Source organism: Ctenopharyngodon idella, chromosome 10, assembly GCF_019924925.1.
Source record: "Ctenopharyngodon idella isolate HZGC_01 chromosome 10, HZGC01, whole genome shotgun sequence".
In the NCBI taxonomy this organism is placed as follows: Eukaryota; Metazoa; Chordata; class Actinopteri; order Cypriniformes; family Xenocyprididae; genus Ctenopharyngodon; species Ctenopharyngodon idella.
The window spans coordinates 38230246-38248394 of record NC_067229.1 but is presented as its reverse complement, the minus strand read 5'-3'; the positions used below and the strand labels follow the sequence as shown (position 1 = coordinate 38248394).

The following is an 18149-nucleotide window of genomic DNA, read 5'->3' as shown; positions in this document are numbered from 1 at the left end:
AGAAACAAAATAACACAATCTGTCCATTCTCTGATGGAAGAGAAGATGGTGTGTCAGTCAGTATGTGGATCTGTGTGTGAGATTCAGTAACCTATTAGTGCACTCTGACCTGAAATTACCAAGGTGCAGGAAGTGTTTGCTGTATCTGAGGGCACTCTGATAAAATCACATGTAATTATGTTTCCCAGAGATGGTAAACAAGCTAGCCAATGCTGTCTGACCACGCTTAAACAATCTGCCTACTGTTTCTCTACCTGTTTTGTCTAATTGTTTGGAAGATATATACTGTAACCCTTGTATCTGATGTCAAATCAAAAATTAAATGTTCCGAAATTGTATTGTAGCAAAAATGAAATGTTTGATTTATTGAAGGGTTAGTTCACCTAAAAATGAAAATTCTGTCACTAATTACTCACCCTCATGTAATTCCAAACCGGTAAGACCTTCTTTCATTTACGTCCGAATGCCGGCTCAGTATTGGCCAAAGCTGATCACGTGAGCAGCACAACGCATGCGTGATGCTGACGCAAGAGCCGGCCAATAATGAGTCGGCAATCTGACGTAGAACCTTGAAGCGCTGGACGTAAACAACATATGAGAATGACACAGAAGAGAAGATATTGTTGAATAAAGTCGTTATTTTTGTTTTATTTTTGCGCACAAAAAGTATTCTTGATGCTTCATAAAATTAAGGTTGAACCACTGCAGTCATGTCAACTTTTTTTAACAATGTCTTTAGTACCTTTCTGGACCTTGAAGTGTGTTAAATTGCTGTCTATAAATGAGTCAGATACCTCTGATACTTCAGATACTTTATCAAAAATCTTAATTTGTGTTCCGAAGATGAACGAAGGTCTTACGGGTGTGGAACGACATGAATATTTAATGACAGAAATTTCATTTTTGGGTGAACTAATCCTTTAAGTATCAAAATATATATAAATATAAAAATAGAGTGTGTTTATTAAAATCAAGCTATCATTTTTTTTTTTTTTTCACAGCATATGTGGCTCTGCAAAACATAAAAAGTAACTTTTACATAAAAGTCTTGAAAGCAGTGCAGCAAAAAATAGTATATTTAACAAATATATTTAACATGCTTATTTACTAATTAAATGCAAAATAATGTTTTAAAAATCAAACACATTTTATCATGTCCTCGACCAGTACATAGATTCCTAAATACGTTTTTTCCTCCTTTAAGAGCAGGCTTAGATTATCTTCATTTTCTCAGCAAAAGTTTCTGGAATAAGAATCTACTTCATGTTTTTGACAGAGTAAAAACCTCAATCTCAGCTTGACTGATTTTGCTTGATTATCAATCCATCTTCAGCATTTTTAGAATTGTAATTTTTTTGTGTGTGTTGCTATGGTTGCTCAGGTAGTTGTTGATGAAAAGGACCCTTGGAAAGCCCATCTCAGCAGTCCCACAACACCAATGCAGAAAGTGCAAGCTTGCATTTACCAGTGCACCTTAATGAGCTCTACCTCCCCAGAATCGATCCCAAGAGCATCAGGGGAATTGGATCGAGCTACAGAGAAAAGATCAGCCTAGTTGGAACCACGGCTATATGACTAAATAATCATAATGCTGACTATCTAGAACTTGTGAAAGCACCCCCAAAACTTATTGTGAAAGCCCACGAAACATCTATACTAAACAGTTTTGCTTAATGGGTGCACGGCTATATTGCAAACGGAGGAAATAGCCGTTAGAATTAAATATTAATGACAAGAGAATCAATTCTTGTTGATTCACAATACCCTAAACAAAGGCTTGGTCGGCAAAAGATCAACATTATCCCACTCAGCCAAAATTCAGGAAATAATGCAAAGGGGCTTGGTTGTTTGGAGTTCAGGAATGTAATGTCAAAAGTCGCTGGGACTTGAACGCTGCTCTAGAAACCTCTGATGACTCTGTCTCTTGCTGCCATTTGAATATAAAAGCATCCTCACCTCCTCCATCTGCTAAAGTAGTCCTCAAGTCCTTATTTATGAATGGGGAATCCTTTGCACTTGCCAAATTGTTTGCCCCAGAGCACTTCCGCCCCTCTAAGCGCTTGGCAGACAGAGATCATCACCTTAACTATGTCTCTCCTCCACGTATCTAACTGCTCTATATAGAATCTCATTCAGTGATATATGCTGGATGGGTGTCAGATGCTAGAATGTCATTAGCCAGACTCCCTACAGTCATCAGAATGACAGGAATCTTAACAGGGATAATATATTATCAGTCTTCAGTATGATTATAGTTGAAATGTGAAATAATATAAATGCGGCATTATATTAGAAAGATGTTTTAATGCTAAAATAAAACATCATGTGTCAGTGATTTGCCTTGTGTTTATTATTTTTAATCTAACTGGACACTCAATCATGTGTAGAGTTACTTCTCATTTAATAATACATGCATTAATACATACCTTGGCCCCCTTGAAAGTATCTAGTCATTTAAGACACACTTAAAAATAAATATTATTGCATTAAATACAAAATACCAAGCTGCATCTGCAAACTTAATTTTTTATACATTCTTTCATTTTTAAGTGTGGTGTAAGTGTCCAAATACTTTTGGCGCCACAGTTGTGTGACAATTGATAGAATAGTTTGAATTCGAATACAAATCTGTACTAATATGCTGAAACATATTAGTTTAGAAAACTGCCATAGTAGTTTGTGTTTGTGTCTGGGCTAACATGCTGCTATTCTGTGAGAATGATCTGTGTGTTTTGGAAAGGATGTGTTGGCTTCAGCAGGGGGCAGCAGGTAGTTTGGGAGAGGAAAAGGTCAAAGGAGGAAGAGGAGGAGAGGAGTGGAGACAGTGAGCAGAGCAGTAAACAAGCATGGCTGCTGACCCGAACCCTGAGCTCTTAATTTAGCTTCTGGTAAAGCCCATATAGCTTACTGTAAAAGGCCTAATTTTGTGGCTTTAAAGGGTTAGTTTACCCAAAAATCATTAACTCACACTCATGTTGCTCCAAACCCATAAGACTTTCGTTCATCTTCGCAACACAAATGAAGATCTTTTTTATGATGTCCCTCCATAGACAGCCTATGCATTTGAAACCTTGACGCTTCAAAACGTAAAACTGTAAAACTGATCTATAAGAATTGAGCGGTTTATTCCGAATTTTCTGAAGAGCCTCGATCACTTTATATGATGAACAGATTTAATTTAGGCTTTCATCAACTCACACATCAGTTGTGGTAAACAGAAGCTCTAGAATGTTTGCTAGATGCATGCGAGAACCAATGAGGTTCATTGTTGTGTGTTATGCAGCACTTTTGAGCTTCCACAAGAGGTTTGTTCTCACGCATCATTCAAGTTCGGTTGAGCTTCTGTTTATGTTCGTTTATATGTGATATGTATATATTTATGTTTATATGCGATCGAGTATCTTCAGAAAATTTGGACTAAACCGCTCAATTCATATGGATTAGTTTTACCATCTCTTTATGAACTTTTTGAAGCATCAAAGTGGTAGTTGTCTATGGAGGGAGAGAAAGCTCTCAGATTTCATCAAAACGTCTTATGGGTGTGGAACGACATGAGGGTGAGTAATTAATGACAGAATTTCATTTTTGGGTAAACTATCCCTTTTTTAGTCCATTTGTGTCCATGTGTTTTGAATAAATATATGAAAAAAATAACTTCAATACGCAATGTCAACACTAAAATAAAATAAAAAATGCTATAACATCTATAACAGTGCTACGACATCTTCTAGAAACTGTAAAATAATAATTCACAGTGTTTCATATTGAATTGTGTAACATATGAATCAGCCCCTCCTTTAGCTTGGTTATAATCACTAAACAACCCTACAAAATATTTTTTTTTTTTTAAGAAATTTCTTTTATTTTTTTTTATTATCAAAAGTGACAGAAATCTTTTGTAACATTATTAAAGTCTTTACTATTTTTATTTTATTTTAAATGCTGTTCTTTTCAGCTTTTTATTCATCAGGGAATCCTAAAAAATAAATCTATCATGGATTCCAAATGTAACAAAAATGTTAATATGTCTTGAATTCTCAGTATTAATATCTAGATGAGTATGTATAGCAGCCGTCTGTGTTTGACGGGTGGGTTAGAGCCAAAAACAAACAACAGGAGCCGAGGAGTTTATCAAGTGAGGCAGCAGGCAGGGGTAACACAGGATGCACACAGGAATATCAGGAGAGCAAGGTCTCTCTCTGTCCCTTCCCCTGAATGAAAGGCCCATGGTCAGAGCCGCCACTGGGGCAAGAATGAGACCACATTTCTCAGACAGACTGCAGAGAGTTAGACAGAACCTGGGCTCTGAACCCAGACCTTCAGATGCTCCAACTGTCCTGGAGATCCCAAAGCCTCATAGGAAGGCAAAACAAAGGAACTGTAAAATATGCAGTTATAGCGATCAAGTCTTTTATTTTGTGGTCTAGCTCTGTGCAGTCTGTTTGTGTGGTACTGCTTTTGACCCAGGTGCTGATCACATGGCACAAACCTGCAGTTGGAGGCTGGGCCCGGCGTGGGGAGCACAGGGCAAGTTCTGACGGGTGAAAAAAGAGAGGACATATCAGTACACACCTGACCACACTGCCACATCTGTCTCTCTCACCTTATCACAGACTGTATGAGCACACACCTGTAGCTCATGCTATGCACAGCTCATATACCGATTCCTATATCATGGAGAATATGATAACTTTTGTATGGCCACAATCTAGCACTGTGTCTACACCAGACGCGACCATTGTCGCTCACGTCGTAACAGCTAAAACTGTCTACACTGGACGCGACAAAGCAGCCGTTGCAAAGCATTTGTCCTTTGTGTCAGTATGTCATAAATAGAACGAGGCATCAGTTTACTGCCGGAGATTTGACGCCCACGTCACGCCGCATCCAGTGTAGACAACATCACTGATTACAATGGGTTCTATTGTCTTTTGTCGCGTCACATCACACCGCTTGCGTCCGGTGTAGACACGTTGTAAAGGTGAAATGTGTCATTTCTGATGCCCCTAGTGGCAATAACTGGAATTGCATTTTGTTGCATTGTGTGCTGCAGGAATGAGTCCTAAAGCCCAGAACATTTTTTGCAGTTTAAGTTCCATCATCCTGAAGTCAATTTCTGAATGAGTTTTTTGGTTAAATGACTTAAATAAGGTCTGTGGTTAACAAAGATCAAAATATTTTCAAATTTATTCTATGACATAAAATACATCAGTAATACCCCACTGGTAATTTTTTTAAACTTTAACATGTCTTAAAAAAATGCAGCTGCAACTAAGGACTGGGACGATATTAAACGTCATCACCAATGTTGGGGGTAACGCATCACAAGTAACGCAAGTTACGTAATCAGGTTATTTTTTCAAGTAACTATTAAATTAACGGATTACTTTTAAAATTACAACAAAATATGAGTTACTTTTTCAAACAAGTAATGCAAGTTACTTTGTTTTCCAATTTATTGACTGACAGCTCTCCTGTCTCCTTGTTGAGAGAAATCGGGAGTAAATGCAGGGGCATTATGTGCGCTGTGTAAACATGATGGTTATTCTAGGCTAGTTCTAGACTAAATGTGAGCATACATTTAATTATTTAATTCTTCTCCTGTGTCCTATTCTTCTGTATTCCAGAATGGCAGCACAGCTGAAAGGTTTGTTTGAGCTGCGCCCTCTACTGTACAGCCATGAATTCACATTTTCATCAGCCTGAGGATTATTCATTTCACTTTTGGTGTGAAAGGGCCTTTATATTCACCAAAAATATAACTTTTTTTATTGTTATAAAAACAAACAGCAGCCCAGATGAGAAAAAGTAACGCAAAATTAACGTAACACATTACTTTCCATAAAAAGTAACTAATGCAATTAGTTACTTTTTTAGGGAGTAACGCAATATTGTAATGCATTACTTTTAAAAGTAACTTTCCCCAACACTGGTCATCACACCAAACAGGAAAACACAATAATTCTACTTGCCAGTCCACTTTTACTCATACTCTTAAAAACTATTCTAGCTCAAAAAGTAAATTATTTCCAAGTTAGTGGAGGTGACATTAAAGTTGTGTGATCATTCTTTTATAGCTTAACTTTCGCTTTTTACTTCTGGGGATTGTATTTACACTTATAAGTTGTTTTATTAGTGAAGATGATCTTGATGAACAAAATAAGTAAGTATCATAAACTTTTGTTGGTTACAGAACTTATTTTCTTCAGTTACCCAAAATCCAATGAGAAAATCCTACTGGCTTTTTGTCAAGGAACCCAGGGTGATGCTAACATCCCAGTTGGCCTACAAATATACTTCAGCACTGTATTTGAGACAAACAGGAAGTCCCATCCCAAAACTCACATCACTGGTTAAGGCAGTTGGATTACTCAAACCAAAGGTCAAGGTTTTGCTGGTTAGCATGTTTCTACAGAGCCCCTAAAAGGACATGGTGATGGAAAAAAGAGAGGAAAAATTATAATTCAATGTTTTTGCGTTCTCTTGCAAATGTTATTGCAAAATTTTGCTAGCCAACCTAAGTTTCTCAGGGGAATGCAAATGTCTTATTTAGAATTATATTTTTTTCCTCCTATCTCATTTTTTTTTCACCACCATGTCCCTGGCTTTGTTTGTTTCAGTTGGCCTCTGCTGGTTGATGCCATAACTACAGTACACCATCTGTTTCTACAAAGCATTTTTTTCTCTGTTATTATTTTTTTTTAAATTAGTATATCCTAAAAAATAATAAGATTATTTGCAAGAAACATACATAATGCTAATATTTAATCTTTTATAGTATAGGTTTTTGTGTTTGGGTCTTTTTTGGAAGGCTCTTAAAGAGTGATATAGACTTACACTACTGTTCAAAAGTTTGGGTTGGTAAGATTTTTTAATGTTTTTGAAAAAAAAAAAATGTCTGTTATTCTCACAATTAAATAATTGTAATTTAATTTAATTTAATTTGAATTTCAGTGTCATACGGTCCTCAATAAATCATTCTAATATGCTGATAAGGTGTTCAAGAAAAAAAAAAAAAAAAAAAATCTTATTATCACATCTAAGTTCAGTTGTGTTTCTTTATATTTCTGTGGAAACAGTGAAACATGTTTTAGTGGAATTTGTGAAGGGTTTAGCTTCGTAGTTTGTAATGTTGCACATTAAACTAGCATTGAAGAAAGAATTGTCACTTTGAAAAAAACAACACACTTCACCTTTAAGTAAGATAAGCCAGTGAAAACATTCTCAGATCTGAGACTATGGTAATGCATCCAACCCCATCTGAATGGGTCACTGGAGTCTAGAGCAGCCAAACCCCCTAATTGACACTTATCAAACATGGCACCTCAACACTCCGAGGGCACATGCGCTATTTTGTAACAGTCAGAAGGAATAATGAGCGCACCGGCTTGAGTTTGGCCCAAAAACGTCTGGGTGAGTTGTGTTTCTGTCCTGCCTGCAGCTAAAGGTGACCTCTGCACTCTGAGTGGCTCCATGAGTAAGAATCATGTGACCTTCAGAAACGGTGTTTGGTCAGGAGGAGCTGACGGACACTTACCCTCGGGCCGGTATTGGGCGATGATGGTTACCGTCTGCCCCGCTCCTTTCAGTGCAGCTGCAGCTTGTTCATGAGTGGCACCTCGCAGATCGATTCCATTAACCTGAAATCAATCACAACAAAGGTTGTTTCATCAATAACACTCACCTTAAACATTAATTAAATGATCAACAGTACTAGAATGACTTTTTGACAATTTATTATCCCTAACAATACATTGTAAGTGTACATAAAGCATTAAATGAAAGCTAATTCATCACCTGACCTATATTAATGTCTCAAACTGTAAGCATTAAATGGAAAGCAATACTGTCAGTTTTATTAAAGCTCTCTGGTGAAATCAAATTTAAATTGCCTGACTCTCAGAAAATGTGGTATCTTGCTGCAGAGCAGCCTGGAGTGATCTGGCACTAGAAACACCTGCTGTGATCCAGATGCACAGTTCTTCAGTTCAGGAAAAGCCTACAGTAGAGGATCAGTGGGTGGCAGTACCCTGTAAGCAAGAGTCTGCAACAACTGGACCACAAAGTAATCAGTGTTCCTCCAAAATATGAGTTTGGCAAAGCTGTGTGCATCATCAGCTCTGTTTATGACCCAAATTGAGCTTTTTAAAGTCCAAGTTCAAGCAGGTTGGGACCGGCTGAGGGTAAGAAAACCGCTGTACACTCCTGGCACAGAAACCTGGAGCAGGTGTTGCAGCCAAACTGCTATTAAAGGTGCACTCATTTTTCCTCATTAAAAAGTTTGGCACATAAATAAATCAATAGTAATTGTGAAAAATATGTATTAAATGATGTACACTCACATGACAGCTCCAGTCAAATCAGTAGCCTAAAAAAAGTTGTTTTGTGGGGGTCGACACGTCAAGATCACATGACCAGGCAAATACTATTTGTTTTATCTTGGTATCCCACCATTACTGGACACTTTTAGTTGTGGATTAAATTAATCATGGCTGACAAGTGTTGTAGTCCTTATGTAGCAACTTGTTAGCAACGTACATTTTTTTTTTTTTTTAAAGTTCAAGTTTGAGGTACCGTACACTACAATTCAAAAGTATGGGATTGGTAAGATTTTTGAATGTTTTTTTTAAAGAAGTCTGAAATAAATGCTCAACAAGGCTGTATTTATTTAATCACGAAAATACAGAAAAAACAGTAATATTGTGACATATCATTACAATTTAAAATAAATGTTTTCTATTTTAATATATTTTAAAATATAATTTATTCCTGTGACGACAAAGGTGAATTTTCAGCAGTCATTACTCCAGTCTTCAGTGTCACATGATCCTTCAGAAATCATTCTAATATGCTGATCTGGTGCTAAATTTCTCCTTAATATCAATGTTGAAATCAGTGCTGAATATTTTTGTGAAAACCGTAATATATTTTTTTCAGGATTCTTCGGTCGCGCCGGCGATACCACCTTGCTTTTTTTCTTATCGCTGTGAAAGAGACTCAAAAGACTCCATCAATTTTGGACATACAATTAAGAGTTATACACCATTTTAATCTGTGAAATGTCTTCTTTTATTTGTGTACACTCAGAGTAAAAACAATAAGTTGTGCTTTTCGCAAAATAAAGAAAACTAACATGATGCGCGAGCCGCTGTCTCTTTCTGAATGAAGTCTAATCTGATAATCCTCAGAGAATGAACTGTAACTTAGTGAATACTAATGACACAAAAATGAGACATATGTCTAAAGAAACGTTGAAATGTCAGGTTTTAAATCATGTAAGTCAAATCGAAAACAAATATTCTCTGTTTATGTAATCTGTATAAAAAGAGAGACATGTCAGACGTTGGCGAGTCAGCTCATTATCCACTAATTCGGCCACTATGATTCTCACAGATTTGAGAATCATAGTGACCAGATATTGGCCCACACTGGACATCCTGAATGAATATAATGGTGATATCACTGACTGGAAGCAGGAAAAGTTTTTTTTTTCTCTCTCTCCAGTGCAAAGAAACGCCAAACACCTTGGAATGCCAGTTAAGTGATGTTCATTTATTTCTTTGAGGAGGATTTATTTCCAGGTAAAACTGTACACTCAAAATGTGCCCTCATTTATTCAAAATGTGTCTCATTTATATTGTTAACTATATTCTGAATAAACTACAAAAAAAACAACAACTTTGTACCTTGATTTTTTTTGTTTCCTCTCACATAGCCTACCTGACTGAAAGGGCTCATTATGCGGCTCATTATGCGGGGCTTTGTCTTCTCAGGTGTGAATCACAGCATTATTCATGAAGATTAATGCCTCCGCATACTGTCTTTCTTGACAAAAAGTGTCTTACAAAATTTAAATCAATATATTGTTTTAAATGAACGAGTAGGCAGGATAATTTTTACATAATTTTGAAGCAAAAATTCTAGTCTACAACCTCCAATACCCAGAAGTCTTGTGAACACATATTTAGTATTTGTTTTGTGGCCGTATTTCAGTGACTTAAGTTTTTGTTTTTTCAATAACCACACATAAACGTTATTTTCTCAAAAATACAAACATGTACATACATGTTGCTCACATATTATGGTAGCCTAGTTCGTGCTGAATACAGTGTAATGACACTTTTGCCATTAATATGTTTATAAGCAACTGAAAAAAGCACATGTCAGGGCACCCCAAAAATCCCCAGACTCCAGAGGGTTAATAGAAAGTAAAAAAAAAAAAAAAAAAAAGTGAAAATATGAAATGCTGACTCTCTTTCAATGTCATGAAAGATCTTATAACCCTTTCTCAATGTCTGAAAAAAACAAAAAAAATATGAGTTCTTGTTTTAGCTAATCAAAAGCGCTTTTCTTAACTAGTTAATTAAATTAAAATACACATATTTTCAGAATAAACACTAAATTTTCTATCATTTATAGTTAGGTTCAGGCAATGGAATCTCTTTGGGGTCCACGGGGGGCCGGTCTCTACGACACCAGGTTTAGGACTACAAACCGAACTAACATGAGAGCACAGTGCAGTAGGAGGGGCAGACGAGGTGTGTGTGTGTGTGAGATGTGACGTGTGTATGGCAGTCTCCGTGTGCCTGATGTCCTAATGCTCATTTAACAGTGTGAACTCAGAAGGTACACCACAGCTATTCTTAGACTCCAAATCAGGCCAGCACTCCATTATCTCTTCCTTCCCTCTCTATTTCTCTCCTCTCCCTTGTTCTTTCTCGCTTTCTAATCAGTGTCCTAAGGAGGCAGAGCGTGATTGCTCTCAGCTCAAGTGGCACCGACAGTAATTGCGGCGGAGATCTGGATGGAGGGGTCTGATTACGACCGGCGAGTTCTGATGAAGCTCTGATAAACATAAATGATGAGATCAGTGACAGGAAATCAGCTTCGAGAGCTTCTCGAGTGAATCGCTGATCTGAATTATTTCAATGAGAGCTGTAATTGCGCTCACCGCACAAAAAAGTTACGGCACTGTATCTGTGCCAATAATTCAGTGCTGAAATTATGAGAAAAAGGAAACCTGGTACTAGTGGAGTTTTGGGTAGTGACTAGACAAAAAATGTAACGAAAAACAAAAAGGTTTTTAGGGTTCACAGAATGATGTGATGGCGCCATCTTCTGTTCAGCACAGGTTATGCACTACTCCCTGGTAATTTTATTTACCAATTTGAACAACTACCTAAAAACATAGTATACAAAATGTTTGTTTAAATAAAAAATAATCAGTATTTTTTTTTTTTTTAATTTAGAAACATTAATATTACACGATAAAACATTTAGGCCTCTTTAACCAATGATATGCATGACTAGGAGACCTTAATGTAAAAGTTAAAGAAACAAGGTCATTTAAAAATGGATTTATAAACTATTCATTTGAATCCTAATAGGGATGTGTCCTGCTAAATGTTAATATAGTGGTTACAGCCTTGTTTTTAACATAGAAAAGCAAACTATAACATCTATTCATGACCTTTGAGGCAGATATTTAAAATTAATAAATTTTAAACCCAATAAATGACTGATTATTTCATGTTTAGAAACAAACAGGAAGAACAATGTACCTTGTGATGATCAGTGTGATCATATTTGCAGTTTTGCCCTCATATATATGATAAACCCTTGTATATGTGTGTATTTTTCGGGCATCCACTTACGGATAGGATCTGGTCTCCTCTCCGCAGCTCTCCACTGAGGTCTGCTGGCCCTCCTGCGAGTATGAAGGAGACGAAAATGCCTTCTCCATCTTCTCCTCCAACGATGTTGAAGCCCAGCCCGGTCGAGCCCTTGTGCAGAACGATCTTCCTGGGCTCCCTGTACACACAGTTCAGGTAATACATCAGATCAGAGTCCGTAGGGCTCAGCATCTCCGCTGACACACGCTGTGCTACTTTGTAAATATACACATGCAAACTAAGCGTGCACGCACACACGTATCCACACACTTGGGTCAGTCCAAACGGTCTACAACGTAGTCGAGCACAAAAGCTGACACCTATTGGGGACTGCTCCACTTATGTGCTATTTGTCCCATTTCCGCCTGGTTTCCTAGAAACGGAGAAGACGCACAGCCTTACACACACACACTGGTATTCCTATCATTATGGGGACTTTCCATAGACATAGTGATTTTTATACTGTACAAACTGTGTATCCTATCCCCTAACCCTAAACCACATGTCTTGTGATTAAAACATATGGCATTGATATACTGTGCCTTTTTCTAACAATGTGTATAAAATAAATACATTACATATATATATATATATATATATATCATAATATATAATAAATTGTAATATTTAAAACATAAAATATAATAAATACATAATATATAAAATATAAACAATTTTAAAAATAAAATAAAAAATTATATTATCAACATAACATTAAATTTGGATGGCACATAATATAGAATTTTAAATATAAAATATCTGTTTGAAAAAATCTTATTTTATGTCACAACATTTCTTTATTCTTTTAATTATTTAATAATAATAATAATAATAATAATAATAATCCAAGTGTAAATCAGATTTTGAATCCCAAGCTGTGCTGAAATGCATTACAGGTTGTGCTAAAATGTTCCCAGAAAGTCTGATCCACTTAGCTTGGGCCCATTTGGTTAGTCATAGTATCCTGACAGTTGGGGCATCATCCTGTCAAGTGTGACCAATCAAACCAAGAGATATCTTGAGCTATGACAGTTCTGTCAGATACACTTGAAATGTGGAGATACACAATCTCCTGAGTTTACAGATGATAATGCAAAGAGACGACACCCGAGATGGAGCTATTTTAGAACAGAAGGCTAATCCGTTAGCGCTGTGTTCTATCTGACCTAGTTGTGAGGAGGAGGCAGGCCCTTCCTCTCTCTCTCCTTCACTTTATCTCTCCCAGTGCGTCTGTTTGGCTCACCTCGGAGTGATGATGCTCTTCAGGCCATAAACACAAACTAAGCCAAAATGCATCCCATGAAATGTGAAAACACACTTTTTGGGCATTAATCATTATATTTATGAGATTTTTTCTGACTGGCTGCAGTATGATGAAGAAAACTGTAGCAGACCACATAAACAACAGCATTAAAACCAAGCAGAAGGCTCTGCCAACCGGTTGCATCAGCAGTTGTTCAAACAAACATGTAATAAGTAAGTGGTAATCTTGATTGTGCCAGTAATCCTGCTTTTCAGCAAATCAGTTACAATTACTTGGCCAATGGTAAACAACCTAATTAATATTATATATAAATATATACACTTGATATATATATATATATATATATCAATGATGTGACGGGTCATTTTTTTTGTCCAAAGGCCTTATTAATAATAAAAAACAAAGATATGACATCCAAAGTATGTAAGGTAGTACAACTAGATCTCCTTTATTGAATCCAAAATGTTTTAATTATATTTTGCTACATATAAAGGTATTTTAAAGATTTTGAAGTATCAAAAGGTCATTCGGTTTAACCATCCAAAGGCCAATACATGAATTTCATTTGTGATTAAAATATCTTAAAATGTAATAAATGTATATATTTTTTATTCTGGCATGATTTTATAACATCATATATCAACATAGTGCAAAATGGCATTAAAATTATGTGTAGAAGTTGTTGCTTTGTTATGAGAAATTATAACCAATATAAAGGGACCATTTTGGATCAAGTCATGCGGACAATATCATGTAACAGGATGTGACATCATTCAGACACCTCCAAAGGACCACATGGTCATGAAGCAAAGTAACTAACTCTCTTTTAACTATTTGAAAAATTCATTTTTCCCTTGCTCATATGCATCAGGTCATTTGGTACAACCACTATAAAACATGGAAAATGTTGTAATATTTTAAAAACTTGTACTAAATATAAAATGTTTTAATTGTCCTTTTGCTAGCTAGCTAGCAAGCTAACTAGCTAGATATAAGCCTGTTAACATTGTTTGAAAATACTGTCATACGGTATAACCAAAAGTGTCATTCTGTAAAACCGAAATTTTGATTAAACCGAATTACTTTTCTGGTGACAAATTTTGTCCATCTTGTAAAAAAAAAAAAAAGTAATATATATATATACATATACATATATATATATATATATATACACATACATATATATATATATATATATATATATATATATATATATATATATATATATATATAGCTTTGACAACGTGTAACAACTTTATCCATGCATTAAAATACATATCTGATATCCACAACTTTTTACTAAATGCTATCAGAGGAAATATAAGACAACTAGAATAAATGCTGCCCAATAAATTCACCTTTAGTCTATAAAAGTGGATACAAAGTTCATCTCATATTCTGATCTTATGATTGGTCTGATGCTACAGAAATGGAGCTCACATGTTTAGTAGTACCCATTAGATATAATAATGCTGCCCATTGTTAATGAATGAGTGCCACTATGATCCAAAAACAGATGACCCGCAAAGTCCTCAAGCAAAGAACGGTTCCTCTTCTCTTTGCACTTTGTAATAAAGCCAAGATGTGAACATGGGGGAAAAAAGTGATCTACACCAGTCCATATTTACCACTAGATGGCACTCTATTCCATTTTTTCTCAACCACAGAATTCAGTGAAAACAGAATCTACCATGAATACCAACAGCATGCTTCTACAGAAAGTAGAATTAGGTAATATATATGTCTTAACACTGCAAATATGGCACAGAAAAGATGCGCTGACTGACTTCTTAAATGAGGCACAGAAGTGGCAAATATGCTGATTAATAATTGTCTTGCACAGCTGACAGAAGACAGGACACATGCTGACTGTCATGACAACGGCAAAGTTTAAGGTGGCTCTGATTCTATTCATCTTAGTCAGAGGTCCATTTAATGGTGAAAAAAGGATAGAAATAAATTAGGATAGGATAGAAATAATATCATTCAAAAATTCTGAATAAAAAAATGACATGAGGTCTACATGAAACGGAAGTTGGTTAAATAAAGATATTTTTAAATGAATGTTATTTTAATTAAACATTACAAGGGCACATAAATTAAAAAAAAATATGATGTGTACGGATAAATCATTTATAATAAACGCTGCAATATTCCATACAAAAAAATAAGATTTCATAGTAACTTTATTAATGGCCAATATTTAAAAAAAATTATTTGTGGACAAGTAATTGGCTTACTTTAAAGCTTTAAAAGAAATGCTTGAGCCCTTCATTATTCCAGCTTATACAAACATAAATTGCAGCTTGTCACTCAAAGAAGCATCTGTGACAGCTGATCTGGAGTCTGAGGACTCACGCTGATACTAATGATATGCTGATCAGTAGGTATTTGACACTGCATATAGATTTATTTTGAGTAACGGCTGGCTCAGAGGTGGGTTGAGTGCATGTAGCGCCCCGCCGGCTGTAACCACCCTCATTAAACTCTCTCAATCTTTTCTCTTCACTCGCATTTCTATGCTCCAAACTTCTCTTTCTCTCTCTTCCTCTCCTTCATCCCTTTCTCTCTCTACCAGCTGCAAAATACCGATAGAGCTGCTGTCTGCCTCCCCCAACACCTCAGTCCCAGATTACAAACAGCCACTGTTTATCATTTCAAGTTCAGAGCCAAATGGGAAAACAAACCAAATAGATTACACTCGTTTTCAATTCACAATACCTGAGGAGGAGAGGGGCAGACTGGCATTTCATATGCAGCCCCTCAAACACATCTCTACCCACAAGCATTTATTCACTGTCATCCTGTGTTATTCTCCTTCCCTTCTCACTCCAAACATTCTTCCACTGTAAGAGCGTTCTGAATATGAAAATGTGTCATAAGCCTCATCCACGTGAAATATAAGCTGTCATTTCTAATGGGTTGGCATGCTAAGCTGTTGTCAGATGGCAAAATAACCATTGCCTTTCACATTCAACCTCAATAAAGGAAAAGAATTGCAGAGTACTATGTAATGATGACCCTCAGCCTTGAAGAACTGAGCTGAAAGCTAAAAGCTGCATATTTCAGCACTCGACAAAACCCCTTAATGGATTTTTGTTCTTTAACATTTTCTTTCTATTTCAAGATGGTTGGTAATTTGAAACTAATTCTAGGTTTGTCAGTCAAACTGTGTGTGTAACGAGTGCTGTAAAGAGCATTAATCCCATTACATGTCATTTGTTGGACACACACATCAGCCACGTCAACACTGCAGCTAAATATGGTTGTCACTTTTCTTCTGAGGGCTTAATCTTGTTCTGTACACACAGAGTTCAAGCCTCATACATTTGTATGTAGTGATTCCTGTTCAATTCACAAATAAATTAACCCCATCTATCTATCTGTCTGTCTATCTATCTATTGATCCATCCATCCATCCATCCATCCATCCAATTGTCGATCCATCCATCTATCGATTCATCCATCCATCTATTGATTGATCCATACATCCATCCATTGATTGATCCATACATCCATCCATTGATCTATCTATCTATCTATCAATCGATTGATCCATCCATCCATCGATTTATCCATCTATCGGTCCATCCAACCATTGATCTACCCATCCATCTATCCATCCATCCAATCGTCGATCCATCCATCTATCGATTCAACCATCCATCCATCCATCCATCCATCTGCCTGTCTACCTATTGATTGATCCATCCATCCATCCGTTGATCTATCCATCTATCGATTCATCCATCTATTGATCTACCATCCATCCATCCATCCATCCATCCATCCATCCATCCGCCTGTTTATCTATCTATTGATCCATCCATCCGTTGATCTATCGATCCATCCGTCAATCTATCGATCCATTCATCCATCCATCTATCTATTGATTGATCCATCCATCCATCCATCGATCCATCCATCCGTCCATCTATCGATCCATCCATCTGCCCATCCATCCATCCATCCATCCATCCATCCATCCACTGATCAATCCATCTATCAATTCATCCATCCATCTATTGATCCATCCATCTATCCATCCATCAAACTATCTATCTATTGGTCCATCCATCTACCCATCCATCCGTCTATCTATCCATCCATCCATCCCTCTATCAATTCATCCATTTATCGATCCATCCGTCCATCCATCCATCCATCCATCCGTCGATCAATCCGTCTGTTCGTCGAACTATCTAACTATCCATTGGTCCATCCATCCATCTATCGATTCATCCATCCATCCATCCATCGATCCATCCATCCGTCCATCTATCGATCCATTCATCCATCCATCTATCGATCCATCCATCCGTTCATCTATCGATCCATCCATCTGCCCATCCATCCATCCATCCACTGATCAATCCATCTATCAATTCATCCATCCATCTATTGATCCATCCATCTATCCATCCATCAAACTATCTATCTATTGGTCCATCCATCTACCCATCCATCCGTCTATCTATCCATCCATCCATCCATCCATCTATCAATTCATCCATTTATCGATCCATCCGTCCATCCATCCATCCATCCGTCGATCAATCCGTCTGTCCGTCGAACTATCTAACTATCCATTGGTCCATCCATCCATCTATCGATTCATCCATCCATCCATATATCCATGTTCAACAGCTATGACCTCCGAAATAAAACCATAAATACCTTATGACCTTTGTTGGGCTTCTCTCAGGCTTCAACACTCCGTGGTGCCAATCTATAAATGGCGCAGATCGATCAACACCCTCGAACATATCCGATACCCCTCAACGCAATCAATAGGCTTTCATCAGATCCACAGATTCAGAGAACACTCACAGAGCAATTTGGCTGTTGAGTAGAAAAGTTAAGACGTGTATTGATACGTGTGCCTCCCTGCCGTCCTCAAAAATGCTCTCTCAGCGAGAGAACTGGATGGCCTTTTCACTTCTTAGCTCAATGATAGCAGCCTCTTCTGCACCTTTGACAGCAGTAAACTCAAATACACCCAGCAGATGCATTCGAATCTTTTCTGCTTCATTTTCTTTCTCTTTTAAAGAGCAGGTTGGCCCCTCTAGGGAAGTTAAGATGACGCAATAGTAAACACTGAACTTTTGTTATTAAAAAAGCTTCAATGTTTTCTCCCGAGGGAAAATGGCAAATGCTTGGTATATCAATAAAACAAGTGTTACAAAGCTGGCAGAAATTGTACCGCTGATCAA

At 36.8% G+C, this 18149-nt stretch overlaps 1 protein-coding gene across 26 annotated transcripts in view; it reads right to left on the bottom strand.

The window, feature by feature from the left end:
• The window catches only part of dlg2 (discs, large homolog 2 (Drosophila)), a 246565-nt gene that overhangs the window by 39181 nt on the left and 189235 nt on the right, over positions 1-18149 (bottom strand). For 17 of the 26 annotated variants that reach the window (XM_051909206.1, XM_051909209.1, XM_051909215.1 and 14 more), the window contains 3 exons: positions 11655-11811; positions 7538-7640; positions 4490-4534 (listed from right to left, as the gene is read on the bottom strand). In XM_051909206.1, the coding sequence (XP_051765166.1) occupies positions 4490-4534; positions 7538-7640; positions 11655-11811 (305 nt within the window). The remainder of the gene's footprint in view (positions 1-4489; positions 4535-7537; positions 7641-11654; positions 11812-18149) is intronic. The other 9 variants (XM_051909208.1, XM_051909212.1, XM_051909220.1 and 6 more) reach the window with 1 other exon arrangement.